The sequence below is a fragment of the Eretmochelys imbricata genome, chromosome 6 (genome assembly GCF_965152235.1).
Source record: "Eretmochelys imbricata isolate rEreImb1 chromosome 6, rEreImb1.hap1, whole genome shotgun sequence".
Classification (NCBI taxonomy): Eukaryota; Metazoa; Chordata; order Testudines; family Cheloniidae; genus Eretmochelys; species Eretmochelys imbricata.
This window is the reverse complement of record NC_135577.1, coordinates 77426247-77442500: the sequence shown is the minus strand read 5'-3', so window position 1 is coordinate 77442500 and position 16254 is coordinate 77426247. Positions and strand designations below refer to the sequence as shown.

At 39.8% G+C, this 16254-nt stretch overlaps 1 protein-coding gene across 14 annotated transcripts in view; it reads right to left on the bottom strand.

Annotated features, from left to right (window-relative positions):
* Nucleotides 1-16254, bottom strand: part of MEIS2 (Meis homeobox 2) — a 181406-nt gene that overhangs the window by 4796 nt on the left and 160356 nt on the right. For 7 of the 14 annotated variants that reach the window (XM_077820290.1, XM_077820291.1, XM_077820292.1 and 4 more), the window contains one exon: nt 770-828. In XM_077820290.1, coding sequence (XP_077676416.1) covers nt 770-828 — 59 coding nt within the window. Of the gene's footprint in view, nt 1-765; nt 829-16254 lie in introns of all 14 variants that reach the window. The other 7 variants (XM_077820301.1, XM_077820298.1, XM_077820299.1 and 4 more) reach the window with 1 other exon arrangement.

The window sequence follows — 16254 nt, the reverse complement described above, 5'->3', positions numbered from 1 at the left end:
CACCATCAAGTTAAAGCCCTTGTTAGTGACAACAGTCATCACCACATGGAGAACAGTTTTATCCCATAACCTCATTGCAGGAAACCACAACTCCCTCGTAAGCTAAGGAAATGCATATTACAAAGTAGAATGATTAGCACTGTACCAGTTGTAGTTCTGAACAGTTACGGCTTATGAATGTTTTAAAAGAAACTAAAAAAAATAAATAAAAATGTTGCTACAGAAATCATGTATTTTAACGGGAATAGATTTGGTGCATTCTTAAACAAAAGTAATAATCTTTTAATAATTTTTTTTTGGTCAGTATGGTAGCATGTCAGACGGTAGTTGCATATTGTGAATAGTCAAAGCAAATGAATGGATACAATGAGTTTTACAGCTAGCCCTACAGAAGTGAAAGCAATGCATACACCAAGGAGTTGTGGGTAGCAAGAAAATGAGATTGTCCTGCTGATTGGATGCAGACAAGCAATGAGTAATTCAAGAGCTCACAGTCAAACAAACTGCTTGTGGCACTAGTACTTGTACCCAATTACCAATTCAGAGAGAAAATAAAAAGCAGTTTCAGTAGAGTCAGGGTGGGAAATCTCCAATTAGCACCAATTAGTGAAGTTGCTTCCTACAGCGGAATTCTGGGGACATAAGAAAAAATAATCTCCCAGAATGCCTAGTTGAGGCATTTATTTACCAGGTGATGGGACTCCTGAAGAATAACTTGATGAGGATTTGCGCCTGTGGGACTTGAATACAGATACTACTTGGAACTTGCCTGCTCGATTTGACTGGTCAATCATAGGCTGTACTATTCTTCTTCTGGCATTAATAAACCTAAAACAGAACAGAAAGAATAGAAGTCCATTCATCAGCTTGCTTCTGTCTTTTAAGAACACCTTTGCTTTAACTCTGGCAGGGATTCAGTGCAATACAGCAGCATGTAAAAAAATATATAACTTCACTTTAGAAGATTTCCCTCAAAGTGCTCAGAAATTGTAACTTGTTAACATGCTTATCTTACTAGCCAGTTTAAGACTGGATCTACCAGAAGGCTGTGAACAAGTAAATGTGAATGAAAACTTGTGTTACAAGACAATTGTTTCTCTAACTTCTTAGAGTAACTAGGAACCTGGTTAAAGTTCACAGGCTAGAAGACTTTTTTTTTCTTCATCATAGGGGATTCAGCTACCCTTGCAGCTGGCCATAAATGAAGACCAGGCTTTGCCACTCTGTGCTTTCACAAGGTATTGTTAGGTCAGCAAAGCCATCAATTAGGCTGTCTGAAGTTTTATCACCAGCACAGCAGCAATAAGTGCTGGCCCAGAAAGACTTCTGCTCTTCTGCAACTCCTGCAGTTTAAGCCTGTAAAGTCAGGGGTCATTTAGAGGTCAGTGCCAGCTGGGGGCGACCTTTTCAGCCAAGAGTGGGACACCCAAGGCAGAGCATTAAGCAACTGCTGACCATAAACTGAGGCACCTTTCAACTCAGTAGAAAGAGGGAGTCATAGGTACATGTGTTTAATATTAGGCCCAAAAGAACTTTTCCTCAAATCAGGTACCATAGCTGGAGTAGTGGCCGAAGCGTTTGAGCATTAGGTAAAGCCAGTTGTTTGGCTAGTAAGCCTGAATTTAATTTGGTTGGTAACCCACAAAAAAAGTTTGCATATTTTCTGTTAGTTTAATGCACAACAATCCACATCAGCTCAAACCCAGTAAAAATACCCATCCCCCCCATATTATTTATACAATTTATTCAAAACAAGGCAATTTTCTATGGCTCACAAACCACACTTGTTTTTATTTTTATCCCTGTTCTTTGTGTTTTAAGAACACTTTCAAGCTTATGTTCAGGTTTTGTCTGGTATTTCACAGTTCAGACTTCAGTCTAGTGACCCTTAAGGAGTGCTAATGAAGTTGAATACTAGTGTTTAATCCTCTTCAGAAATACTAACATGCTCATCATCCAAAACAGCCTCCTTAGCTGCCATTGGGCCTGATCCAAAGTCCACTGAAGTTAATGGGAGTTTTTCAGTCAATAATGGAAAATTCAATTAATCAGCTCACTTCGTAGAATTCTAACACTTACACAGCTGGGCATCCGACATATGCTATACTAGCCACTGTGTCGCTCCCCTCAGGTTAAAGTCCATCAAAGATAACAAAAGACAGTACACCTTTGTTTAGATCTCCTGTAATCACACTGGTGGGAATTCCATTAGACAGATGCATAAATGCTACAAATAACACCAAAGGGCTTTTTTGCATCTCTATGTTTACATCCAAAACAAAGGCATTCTTTATTCTTCAAGGAAAGTGTAGCTCAGTTGTCAAAAATGTCATCCTGCCTCTGAATTAGTCAAGAGGAGACTTCAAGTATTAAAAATAAAAACAAAGAATTGATTCTGTTGCTCATTTCTTCAGCTAGCAGTGATTTCAGCTTGGTGGAGGTATTTCCTACTCTAACACTGTGACTTCTAGACACAGTTTCCGTCCCCAAAGACAAAGGTCTCTGATAGGACTTAATTTGCTTAGCTGCTTTCCAGCAATGTTAGCACGTTGACCAAATGGGGGCTGACCTGAACCTTCTGTATCCAGCATGCCTTTTATCAGCTAAAGTTAAGGCCAATAGAGATTAAGAGAAAAGCCTGATAAGACTGTTTTCTCTTCTCCTATGAGCTTCTAATGATGTATACAGATGGCAAGGTTTTAAAGAATGCAGTGAGTGCTTATTTGGACGGCCTGTAAAAAATCATAGACAAGAGACCCTCCCCCACTTTTTGTCTTCCGAGCCCCTATTTTCTTCAATCTAGCCACTCTTTAGGGCAACTAAATTGCTTTTTCAGTTTTTATTTAAACCCCAACCACTTTTATTATTTACATCTGGTGGTCCCCTTATTTATGTCCCTTTCCACTTCCCTCCCAACACTCCCTTACTCACAGGGCTGCAAGGCATTATGGTTCTTCAGTCTCAGCAGGAGAACTCCACACTGCCTTCAAACAAATAATTAAGGGGAAGGTTAAAGGTTCACCTAGAGGTCATAGCTTTGGATACTGGTCAGAATGTTTACATTAGTAAAAAAATGGGCGTCCTCTGAAGTGGTTTTTCAATGGGGTTTACACAACAATGCAGGGCATTGAGAACATTTTAAGTCCGGAAAGTAAAGTGACTCAACTGGCTCACATGTATGAGCATACAAAATTTGGTTTGACAGTGTTACGTATTCAACCAGGATACTGGCTTTATGGGATGAATTCTGAAAACCCAGCCTCTGTTTCTGCATGCACTTGTCAGCCGTTCACTTCCAAAGGAAGACATTTTGCCCTAGGTTTATTAAACCCACAGGAGTAATTCTAGCTCTTCTGTATGAACTACTCGATGATTCAGGAGGTATTTTTTGATGAGGAAGCTGAAGCCCTGAAAGTGAGCCCCCAAAGCTGTACTGCCTTACAGAAAAAAATCCACTAGGGAGACTTGTACTAAATTATAAAGCCACATATTTCCAGTAAATGCTGAAAGACCACCATAGATATAATTGCTAATGAACATAGCACTTGAATTTGAACCCTACTTTCTAGGCGCTCCTTTTTGTTCCTCCAATTTTGCACATACAAAAAATTGCAAGAGCAATTGATGTCACTTAGACATGCAAGTACCTTGCTGTAGGGGGCAGGGGTACAGTCAAGTACCTAGACATCTAGGTTTTCAAAGGAACATAGGAGAGTTAGGCACCCAAATCCCATTGAAATTTAATTCCCTTTGAAAATCCCAGCCTAAAATTGCATCACTTATGCCCTCAAGTAACTATATCTGCAAAATGTCATCTGAAATTATTTGTATCAATAAAACTGCAGATGCAAAAGCAGATGTAGAGTTCCGTTCAGGTTGAAAATCAGGTCCAATATTCATTAGCAATGACTATATCACATAAACTGCCAGCACAACTGGCAGAAATGCATAGAATAGTGTTTGTGTCTTATAATTTTCATGCACCATCAATGTGAATGATGCATAATAGACAAATGGAAGCCATAGTCCCTGCCCTAGAGTCTAGACTTTACATTTTCAGAAGGCTTTTCTTTTAAATGCCTCAGGGTGTTATTTTTGGGACCAAAATAAAGCAAGATCTAGTCCTCGTAAAATATTTCAGTTCATATATTACAGAAACACTGTAATGTTACTTTGGCAGAAATGTTTTTAAGGGATATTACAAGACCAGTGAAAAAATTAAACAAAAGTACAAATAACACTATTTTCAGCATTATTTGGGCCCCTATGAAACAAGAATTCACAGCTCTGTTCCTTAGCATTAATTGCCAACCTTGATGGTTGCTTTCACCCAGCCAGCAAAGACTGAAAGGGAAAAGGTGAACGAATCATCTCCAATAGAGAGAACTGCTCTATTATTAATCATAATAATTATTTGTATTCTAGGAGCACATAGCAGTTCCAACCAAGATCAGGGCCCTGTTTCACTATGTCCTGTACAAACACATAATGAGAGACATTTCCTGTCCCAGTCTGAGTAGCCAGGATAAACAAAAGGTAGGATAAAGGTAGCATTATTGTTGTTCCCAGTTATAGAAAAGAACTGATACGGAGGGAGATTAAGTGACTTGCCCAAGGCCATACAGGGAATCTGTGTCAAAGCCAGAACGTGAACCTAGATTTCTCCACTCCCCATCCTGTGATCTGTCCAGTCCACCATCCACATAACCATCTTTCCTCTCTCCATCCATATTAACATTCAGGCACATTGGCAGCGGTGTAGGAGTGAAACTCACATTGCTGCTATATGTGCCATACCTGTTCTGGGTATAAAGAGGGGACTTCAGCCTCCAGGCTGTCAATTTGATACCTTTCACAAGCTCTGCATTCATGCACATGCAGAATTTGGCCCTTACCCTGGAATGATAAACGAGGTATGTATTGTTAAGGAGAATACATGTAATTGGTGTACTATGTATAATGCAACTCTCACTCCCAACATCTTGCAGATTTCAGATTACCACCCCTACTAATTGAAACAGTAGGCATTGGCTATGAAAGGAGGTATTTCTGTTAACTTTGTTACATAAAGCAGTCACATAAATGACACAGGGTCAAAATCTATTCGCCTTTCTCACTCAAGTGGTTCCACTTATTTCATTGGAGCTTTTTGTGTGAGCAAGTCAAACAGGATATAGATCAACATGTAAGATGACGTGGACATTTAAAAGAAATCTCATTACTTGATAGTGTTTTATCTGTGCTCAGCCAAAAAAGAGCAGTAGCGGTAAACTAGTGAATTCTACAGTTTGCAGAATATTCTAAGTGTAGTTAGGCATTTTGCTTAGGCAGACCAGCTGACCTAAGCTTCTTCTCACCTCTAATTAGCACCATTCTAATATTTGTAAAAATTGCAGCTATTCAAATGACATCACTGTTTTTTAAACACAAACCTGTGTTCTATATTTTGTAAGAAGTCATACACAATATTTAATTGCATCAATACATGTAGTTACGATATTCTATCTGAAGTCACTTCAGAATGATTTTAAAGTCACATTTACCTAATACATTTTAATTTTATGATAAACCATTGTTTATTCTGCTAAAATTTCAGAGAAATACTAATGCAAACTGCAAAAGAAAATATTCAGAAGATACAGATCTCTTGGTCTGCATGCTCAAGCATGACACATTAAAATACAATTTTTGAGGTTTGCCACTGGTTGCATTGTACAAAATTTCATTTTTTAAGATATGGCTCATTCCATTTGTGAGTCAGTCGGGGATTAGTATCTGCAAGTGCACTAGATCCTGCACTGACCTATACTGGGCAGGTTGCTTCAACCCTACTGTAAGGCTATTGGAGGAAATTCATTTCACCTGCATAAGGCCACAACAGTCTGGTTTTACGTGGGTGAAAAACAGCAATGTTTGGAAACATAAAATTCATCCCCAACCTGGGACCAGACTGGCTGGTTGAAGCACAGAGTGGCATTCAGCCCCAGTCACTACCTTAGGTTATAGGCTGGCAATGTGAGACCTAAGTGGTAGAGAGGATCTTGTGCTGGTCCTCCACAGCAAAGTGAATTTCCCTTCTTGAGAAGAAGGAGGTAGAATATGAGGCCACAGAGTTTAGCTCTAAACTTCATCAGTATCACTATGCTCTCTTGATTCCACTTAAAATATCCATAACAGACAATGACATGTTAAAATAACAAAAATTCTTTACATCAATCAACCCACTGCATTCATAGAAAGACCCTCAACTCTTTAACACTGAAAAAAAGAGAAAGGAATAGATCAACAAAAAGAATACACTTCCAGTCAACTCCAAAGATTAAATACAGCAGTGCCTTGTCTCAAATTACATTGTAAGCTGTTTGGGGCAGGAACCATGTCTGCCTGGGTGTTTGTAAAGGACAGAGATCCTGACTAAAGATTCAGAGTAGCAGCCGTGGTAGTCCGTATCCACAAAAAGAAAAGGAGGACTTGTGGCACCTTAGAGACTAACCAATTTATTTGAGCATAAGCTTTCATGAGCTACAGCTCACTAAGGATTGTGGCACTAACTTAATAACAACAAGTAATAGTAATTATAATAATAATCATGTTAATATATTTTCTTTATTATTAAATGTGAGATCTGGCCTATCGAAAATTCACACCCCTGAGAGATGTAGTTAACCCAACTTAAGCCCCAGTATAGATACTGCTAGGCTGATGGAAGAGTTCTTCCGTAAACCTAGCTACTGCCTCCGGGGGGGGGGGGGGGGGGAGGACTCATTACAGTGAAGGAAAAACCACTTCTGCCACTGTAGCAAGTGTCTACACTGAAGCACTACAGCAGCATAGTCTGTCTGTCATACAAACAGAGCCTGATTTTCAAAGGCTTTTAGGCAGCTAAAGATGCCTTTCCATATCAATCCAGTCAATCCAAATCAATAGGAGTTAGGCACCTCACCTACTTAGGTGTTTTTGAAAATCCCACTCGGCAGCCAACTGCAGCTTTAGGCACCTAAATACCTTTGAAAATCTGTCCCTTAGTACTTACGAAAGTTACCAGACTGAGAGCCCTGGAGCCTGAAGTCTTCTACCCAGCTACTAGATACAACAGTGAGCGTGTTACTGCAAGTTTTTCCACAAAGCTCAACCTATGTGCCTCAACCCTGAATTAGGAGGTGTCAATTCTAGGGGTAAAATAGTAATCCGGGCTCTGTGCCCTTTCATAGTTTTGGCCACTACCATATCAGGTTAGATTACAAGCCGCTAACTAAGAGTAAAATTCTCTGCATCCCATTTCCACGACCCTGAGCCATCCAGTGGAATCTTTTGAAATATTCAGTGCTCCATGTATCAAAGCAAAATACAGTTTTGTTTTGAGTAAAAAAAAATTGTTGTTCACAGATAGTGGTAGGAGTAAGTAGTGATAGTTTGTTCACAAAATATAATACACTTTTTTTTTTCCTGGCAGGTTTGTTTAACATCATTACATGGCACTTAACACTGCATGAAATGGCTGTTTTCACATTGCCCCCATTCAGCAAAGCCCTTCAGCCTGTGCTTAACACTCACTGGGATTTAAACACGTACTTCCATTCATTGCTGAATATGGGCCTAAAGCAGGTAAAAACTCCAATGTGTGTAATTTTTGATGGGAGAATTAATCTTCGTCCTAATGACATTTCAACATTCAAACTGTGAAAAATGTCAATGTTTTGGCTAAAAAAAACTTTTTTGGTTTCCATTTAAACTAAGCCCACTGTCACTCAACAATTTTCTGAGAAAAAACACATAATTTGTCTGGTTAGTTGTGAAATCTAATTATATTTTGTGAATTTGAAATGAAATGGACAAAAAAATTCACACGGAAAAGTTTTCTAATTTCGTTGTGATTTTTTTGCTGAGCACTGTTCATGATGCTTATGTATGTGACTCGTTCCTACCATACCCTGAATGTGTAATCTCAGAGGAACAGAGCTATCTGGAAGTGTGGAATCTGAGAGAATAAAACTGCAGCAACGTTTTAATATCTATAAATATACCCCCCCTTTAAAACTATTCATTGTTTATCAATCAGATTTTTATTTTTGCAGCTGAAATCTAACCATCTTGGTTTGTTTAACCTTTTCACTCTAGTGTGTGTTTTGAACTGACAGAATTAGGTTTAGGTGTCCTTTTGTGTATGTGTGAATATATAAAAATGGCTGATAAACCCCTTGTTTCTGCTTCACTAACTCTATGCCACACCTGTTTGCCAACTCTTATGTGCAGCATTCCTTATAAGAAAGTATAAAGCTGAATGTAGACACTTGGATGTGAGCCACTCAAAAAGGCTTCCTTAAGTTAAGAATATTGAGCAGTGGAGTCACTTATATGATTGATTTTCAAAGAGGGGAAAAAAGAGGGAAGTATTTCTTGACAAAACTTCTTAACACAGGATTGGATAACTTTATTAGAGGCGTTGTAAGTATCCCAGGGAAGATTAGGCTATTTTAAAAGTGGCAGGGCTGACTGCCTATTAGATAGATAGTCTTTGTTCATTGATGGTTCCACAGACCTCTGCCATGTCTTGTATGTCACTTGTAAAAGTATCACCCTAATAGAAGGTGGCAATTTTGGAAATTACACTATGAGCGCTCAAAAGTCTGTGTATTTCAGTATTGCCAATCCCAAATGTTCAAAAACCATGAGACAGGATGCCCAAAAGCATGAGAGTGACTTAAAAATCATTATATATATATATATATATATCTTTATTTACCTTCTGGTTTTTTGAGACTTTGGGGAACACTTGAGTTACATTTTCAAGCATTTATCCACAAGCATGAGGGCTAGAAACTTACTTTAGAAAGAAAAGAAAGAAAGAAAGAAAGAAAGAAAGAAAGAAAGAAAGAAAGAAAGAAAGAAAGAAAGAAAGAAAGTCAAGATTCTCACCTAACCACTTTTTCTCTGGGAGATGGGACTTAAGTTAAACATAAAATACCATGAAACTCCTGATAAAATCATGAGAGTTGTCAACACTGGTATTTATTTAACTCACAGAAAATGTGTGTCTTTAAACATGTAGCTCTTCTACCAGGTTATATTCTGGAGCATGGGGAAATGATTGGGCTCAAGCCAAGAGTTTGAGGGTTTTTTGCTTTGTTTTGTTTTAACAGCCAGTGCTTGTAGTACATATACTGAAAGTGCAAATGCTACAGAGTTACACTTGTTTATTCCATACAGTAGGTGTTTGCACATGTGGACTGTATGGGAATCTCCCCTCTGCAGTAGTTTGGGGGCAAGAAAATGAAACCATTTTTTTTTGTAGACAGAGAAAGCGAAGACTGAAACATACAGTGTTGACCTTAGGTTTTGCAGAACCCAATACAATCATCACTCCTGACTGTTTTCCCCCATTTCAACGGGCACACAGTAATCCCTCGTCCTGGCTGCCTGCCTCTGCCCACTTCCACATACTTGTTTATGTGCTCAGTGGCCCCTGGTGACCTCCTCCACTGCATGTAGCAGGAAGCCAGGAGGTGGAGCCAAAACATAGCTTTCCGAATGGGACGTGCAGATGGGAGAAATCACTGTGTGCTGTGACCTGCTGGAGTCAGATGGGACCATGCATGAGAATATGGGATGGTGCCCTGGCTCCATGGCTGGCGGGCTGAGTGCATATCTGTGTCCTTGGAAGAGGGGGACCATACGCTAACACATAGGTCACGCAAGCCTAGTGTTGCCACTTTACATATGTTGTCTAATAGTCATATCCTGTATGCAATTAATTTGAGAGTGCAATTAATTTATCTGAGTAAAAGTTGTATCTTCATTGCTACAATTCCATTTTGGCCACAAAAAGTGAGCTAGCTCCATGACTGAGTACAACCCCATTTGTACTTTGTTAAATTGTACGGTGGAAAGGGGATTGCATTACCCATGATTTCAAATATACTGTGAAACCCCATCATGAATGAGAACCAGTTAGAGGAATAAATCTGTTAACAGTGAGTTTAATGAAGAATTCCCGCTACACAAAGAAACCTCTACACACAGATTTTTCATTATAAGCTTTCATGATATTTTAACCTAGGTAGGAAATTATCTTTTATTTCCCTTGGAATTCTGAATGATAATAAACACAATTCAGTGAATGTAATCACACCTCATACCACATAACAAAGCATCCCAGCAGGTCATGATTTTTGTAGCAATGTCTGTTACTCTTTCAGAATGCCATCAGATTATTCATATATGGTTATTTATCATGCACCGTAAAACCGATCTTTCAAAGGTACTTGAAAGGAAGGGAGGAGACAAACAGACAGAGTTCCTTAGCTATTCATATCTTAAAGATAAAATGCTAAGTCAATAGACATAAGTTGTAGTATATTACCTCATCCTGTACTTGATTTATTGCAAATGGGAAGCAACTAGAAACTAAATTACTTTGAAAGTTTTACTACTGACATTAAAATTCCAGGTCTGTATACATACATCTTATGGAGACTCTGAACACAATTTTAGCTAATTTGGCATGTACTCTACTTTGCTTGCACTGGACTGTCCACATTAAAAGTGAATTCAGACCTTTCTATTGATTCTTAACTAACACTTGAATTTCAAGATGTGTTATTTGTCATGTTAAACTCACAGGATGAGATTTTGAAAACTGGGAGCGGCTAAGTGTTCAGCACTTTCAAAAATCAGGCCACTTATTCAGGCCCTTAAATGCAGATTTGGGATCCTAACTTTGGGCATTTTTGAAAATCCATATTTTTGTAATAGTCAATCAAATTAAAGTCACTTACAGAAATTCCTAACTAGTTTATATTCAGTTTTCAGCTATTTATAAATTAACCTGAAGGAGAGAGCTCAGCTATAAATTTAACCTCTGTTTAACTTTGCATCTTCATGATGAACTAAACAAATTCATTCCAAATCCTACTTCTCAGCGGAAACGACCGAAGTATTAACTTGCCAAAAATGCACAAAAATGTTTAGCAATTATGTATTGGATGTGTCTGAAGAGATCAAGGTGCACTCACATGTCCCATGTTATGGATATCTCTGATTAGCTTGTCATCTATTCTGAAGAAGATGTAGCTCGATTCGCCTATGCTGTGTAGCAGGCCAGCTGTTAGCTGTCTGTCAAGCACCTAAAGTGGACAAGTAGTCCAGGAGCAAAAATGTCACTCCTTTGATCTGGCAAGGAGCAGCTGCTGATTTATAGAGTAGGACTTTGTTCTTCCGTTCTATTTTACTTTCTTTCCTAAGGCAGAACCACAAAATCCAGCAGACAAAAAAAAAAAAAAGTGCCGTTCTCTGCAACATCAACAAGCTCTGACAACTGCAACAGGGTTTTTCTTGGCCCTAACAAAGCTCTCAGGCATCTCCTTTGACGCTCACCTTTCCCACCCACCCTTCCCCCCCTTCTTCTTTTTGCAATGTGGTAGTTATTGTTTAATTCAGCTTCTGTAAATGGAATGGACTGTGGCCAGCAAGCCTGGGGCATAAACACACCTGTATGAAAGAAGCCTTATTGTAGCAACCATCTACAACCAACCTGTACATGCACCACCAGTCTGTGAGTTCAGAAGGAATGCTCCATTTACCCTGACAGCAAATCTTGTCCAAAGTGAACTATTCTTTGTAGCCACTGTCCTGTCTTGGCCATGCTTGTATATCTTTTTCATTGTCATTAAAGCTTCAAATCTAAAGGAAAAAGGATTAGGCTGGGAAATATGTATTTTACCTATCAACCAGTGGACCTTAGGAAATTGGATCTTAACAGCTTAGTTTACAAAAACTACAGCCAAAATAAATGTATAGAAACACACGACTGAAAGTCTGAGAACTGCTGATCCTAAAGATGTTCACACTGATGCAGAGGCAGAGCTTCTGTGGCAGACACTTCCAGCTTATATCAACCTCAGTTTCTTTTTGAGAAACATTTTGGGAAAAGGTATTTAATAAGCAATGGATTTTGGCATGATTACAGTCAGAACATCACCTTGACAGCATGGAGTAAAGTTCTGTTCAGGGTCATATTGCAAGGAGCGGAGCAGCTTCTATAAGGTGCTGAGTACCCGAAGTGGGGTGTTGAGCTCCCATTTCTCCCACAGAAGCAACTGCAGAGTCACCTCTGTGAAGCTGACCCCTTCATCCAGTCTCAAGTTTATTAAAGGGAAAAAAATTCTGTAGGCCACAAGCAGATGCCGCACGGAGTTACCGTGTTAAGGAGTGCATAACCCTGCATGTAGAACGTTTGCTAAGAAGCCAGTATGTGTTCAGCGTTTCAGATATATGCCAGGTATATGCCATACTCAGACTCCTTAATACTGCAGGCTGACAAGAGGAGGAAAAGGGTTAAAAAACAAAGGGGGGGGGCGTGTTGAGTGAGGAAAAATTGCAGCACCACTATCTTCCAAGATGAGCACATGTTAGCTTGTGGAAACAAATAAATACTTGCACAGCCAAGGCCCTAAGGGAGGCAGGATAATGATGATCTTCTACAGCATAGCATAAAATGATACATTAAAAACTATGTTGTCAGTGGAACAATAGAATATTAAGCAACAGTCCATAATAATTGGAGAATGTTTTAATTTAGCTATAGATAACTTTCTCTGGCTGGTGGCTACTAAAGTATACATGAGAGGAAGGGGAACTAGTGAAACAATTCGGAGTAATGGACAGAATATATATATATATATAATCTCAGAACACACACCCACACACACCCATGTTACAGCTCCTGTCACTGAAGTACCTAATCACTTCCCAAGTAAGTTGTAGCTACATAGTTATGTCCATACTTTTATACTCCTTGCCCTTGCTTGGTTATGGGAGGCTCTGCTTAGGTTTTATATACATATATGATCATGTTCATTTCACCCCTTTGATCACTCCGCTTATGGTAAGCAGGCTTTATCAAAGAGGAGAGTCTTGAGGCTCAGCATGAGTGCCTGGCATGTTCAAAGGTGTTATCGACATGAGAATTGCTAGCTCAGTGGGGCAAGCTTTTCTTCAGTGTCTGTACAGCGCCTAGCATAATGGGGTCCTAGCAATATTATTATTCACGAGTGGTGAAGGCAGGAGGGATGTACTCAGGTCATCCCAGTCTCATGCTGATAAAGCCTTTATATCTTTCCACACCATTGTGTATTGAGTGTATCCTATATGTATCACCGAAACAATGTTTTAGGACCACCTTAGATAGTCTATTAAAAACTTTATTGCAAGTGTTTCTTTTAATGTTGTGCCTATGATAACAGGGGCCGAAACTGCTGTAAGCCAAACTGTGCAGGCCTCAGAGAAAGGAAAATTAAAATAAAAAAGGTGAGACTGCTCACTCTCCCACATGCATGCTTGCCTCATGGCTCATTCCCTACTACCCAGTCAGCCTCGCTGGGTAATCAGAGGTAAATGCAAAGCACAGCTGGTAAGTCAGGGATAGAGCTGGCTGGAGCTCTGCAGGGGCCCTGGAGTTTTGCATTTGTTGTGATTGAGGACAAACATGTGAATGTTGCACCACCCCTCTGTTCTCTCTGCTGGCTCCATTCTTCTGAACCAGCCGAGGATTGAAATTGACAAGGTTTGTGCTCTCTGAAGCACTCAAAGAGGTGGATTCTTATGAATTTCAATACCCAGCTGGCTCACAAGAATTACAGAGGGCTGGTGGGAGTTTGTCCCAAATTGCATCACTTGTCTCTAAGGTTGCTGTTGGTGGGTTCCCCAGCTGATGAGCAAATGAACACTAATGCAAACTTTCTCTCTTTTTATTTTTAAAGGCTGGCTAACTAGCGAAGCATCTGGTTTCACATTTTAGGCTTGCCAACCTGGTTACTGTCACTTGAATATGCCATAAAAAAAGGAAATTATATCATAAAAAGGAATATGAAATTAGCACTATATGTGGTGGTCATATATCTTTAATCAACATTGGACAGTGTTGTGATATTTTCCCATTGTCATCAGTGTTTATAGAAATGAAATACCGGTCATGAAATTAAACAAATCAGTCAGCCTCTCTATGTATCGCTGGTTTCAGAGTAGCAGCCGTGTTAGTCTCTAAGGTGCCACAAGTACTCCTTTTCTTTTTGCAGATACAGACTAACAAATTTATTTGAGCATAGTGATGACGTGAGCTGTAGCTCACAAAAGCTTATGCTCAAATAAATTTGTTAGTCTCTAAGGTGCCACAAGTCCTCCTTTTCTTTTTTCTATGTATCTCTGTAACTCATTATGGGAGAAGTTTTGAAACAATATGTGATCTTACATCATTTTAATAAAGGTTATGGATGGATTTTCAGCATTAACTCCCAATATTCTGACTATTTGGGCAAGTTTTGAGTAGGTCTCGAAAACTGCAACTGTACCACTTGTGGGGAGCGCATCCAACTGTACGCACATCAACCTGCGTTTGAGCTCATAAAACTGGCAACTGTAGGCTGCTTGATCCTCCAAGGTGCTGAGTGCTTGAGTTAATTATTTTATACAAAATGGAACAGCTTTAGGAAGAGAGCTTGAGAGGCCCCTGCCTCAGGATACTCTCTAGCACAGTGATTGGGCACTCTTCTGGGAGGTTCAAGCCCCTGCTCTTCTCAGGCAAAGTGCAGATTTCATCCTTGATCTCTAGGGCTTAGGGATGAGCTAGGTGGCTGTGAGCATGCCCACTAACAGAAACTCTGGTGCCTAGGGGACTTTATTTGGGGCAACCTTAGGTGCCTTCAGGTTAGGGGGCAGCCAAGTGGGGTTTTGAGGATGTAAATTTTAGGTGTCAGAAGTGGCAGTTTAGGTACTGAAGGCCCCTAGTGGACCTAGCCCTAAGCCACTTTTGAAAATAGGACTTACGTGCTTTAGACATTTTTACCCGTGCTTAATTTTAAGCACTCAAATAGTCCCATTGACGCTGTGTGGACAGTCAGCATGACTGTATGCCATTTCACATACTGGGCCAGATCCTCAGCTGATGTAAATTAGTGCAGCTCTTTTGAAGTTAATGAGCCTATGCTGATTTATACCAGCTATGGAGCTGGTCTGCGGTGGGTACCAATGAAGGATGTGTACATTCAAATTGGATACATCAGTAATAGTTCTGGCATATTTAAGAAGATCATCTGAAAAACTGCGTCATAACAGTACTTGAGCAAAGTTTTTGTGGTTTAATACTCACAGATAATGCTAACCACCTGTTCAACCTAACAGTCTTAATGTATGAAAAGGGGTTATTAAATTAAGAATACAGATTGTTAAGTCTTTCCCTGCAGTATTTTCAATCCAACCATTGCTGAATTGTGCTAGGGCAATGGTCTCGAAACTGTGGGGTGTGCACCCCCTAGAGGGGCCCGGAGGAATGTTCAGAGGGGCATGCATCAGGGCATGGGCCAGACCCCACATGGGGTGGGGAGGGAGCACCCCCCCCAGCCTTGCTCTGCCCCCAGCTGCAGCTCCGCTCCACCTCCTGCTCTGCCCCCAGGCCTGCTCCAGCCCTGACCATAGCTCTGCTTCCCCGCCCACCCCGCCACCCCCCAGCTAGCTCTGCCCTCATTCCCTCTCTATCCCCAGGCCAGCTCCGCCCTTCAGACCATGTTACTTTGCTGAGCCAACTGTGCAGTAAGGGAGGGGGCTGTTGGGGGCGGACTATTCCATTACTGGTAAGGGAAGGGGAACATGACAGGAAAAGTTTGGGCACTACTGTGCTAGGGCATGAGAATCTGAAGGTGAAATTGACAAGAAACTGACTAAATAAAAGTGAAAGTGAATTGTCCTTTTTCATTCTGTTTTCAGTATACAAACTAAGAAAAACATAGAAAGATAAATCAACAGCAAAGAGAGTGAAAACTCAATTAGAATATTATATTTCAGTCTGAATAATTAAAATTTATTTGTAACATTTGTGTATTGCTAAAAATACACAATTTGTAACCTGATAGTTCTCATTTAATATAATATTTAACTGTTTAATAGAGGTCAAAAATATAGACTCACACACATGCAAACTTTTAGCATGATAAAGTCCACAGCAAGGCAATAAAAGAAACAAAATACAAACACTCAATGACTAAGGAGTCAAAACAATCTTAACCTCTAGAAGCCAGATCAACTGGCAAAGGAGGGTATTTCATCCTGAATCTCCAACAGTTATTATATCCAGTCTTTCCAATGGGACTATATTATCATCCACAAAATTTTTAGCATCATCGTAATCATAAAATATATATTTTATATCTTTATAAATCACATGAGGCTTAACAGACTCCAGCAATGCCACATATGCTTTAACCC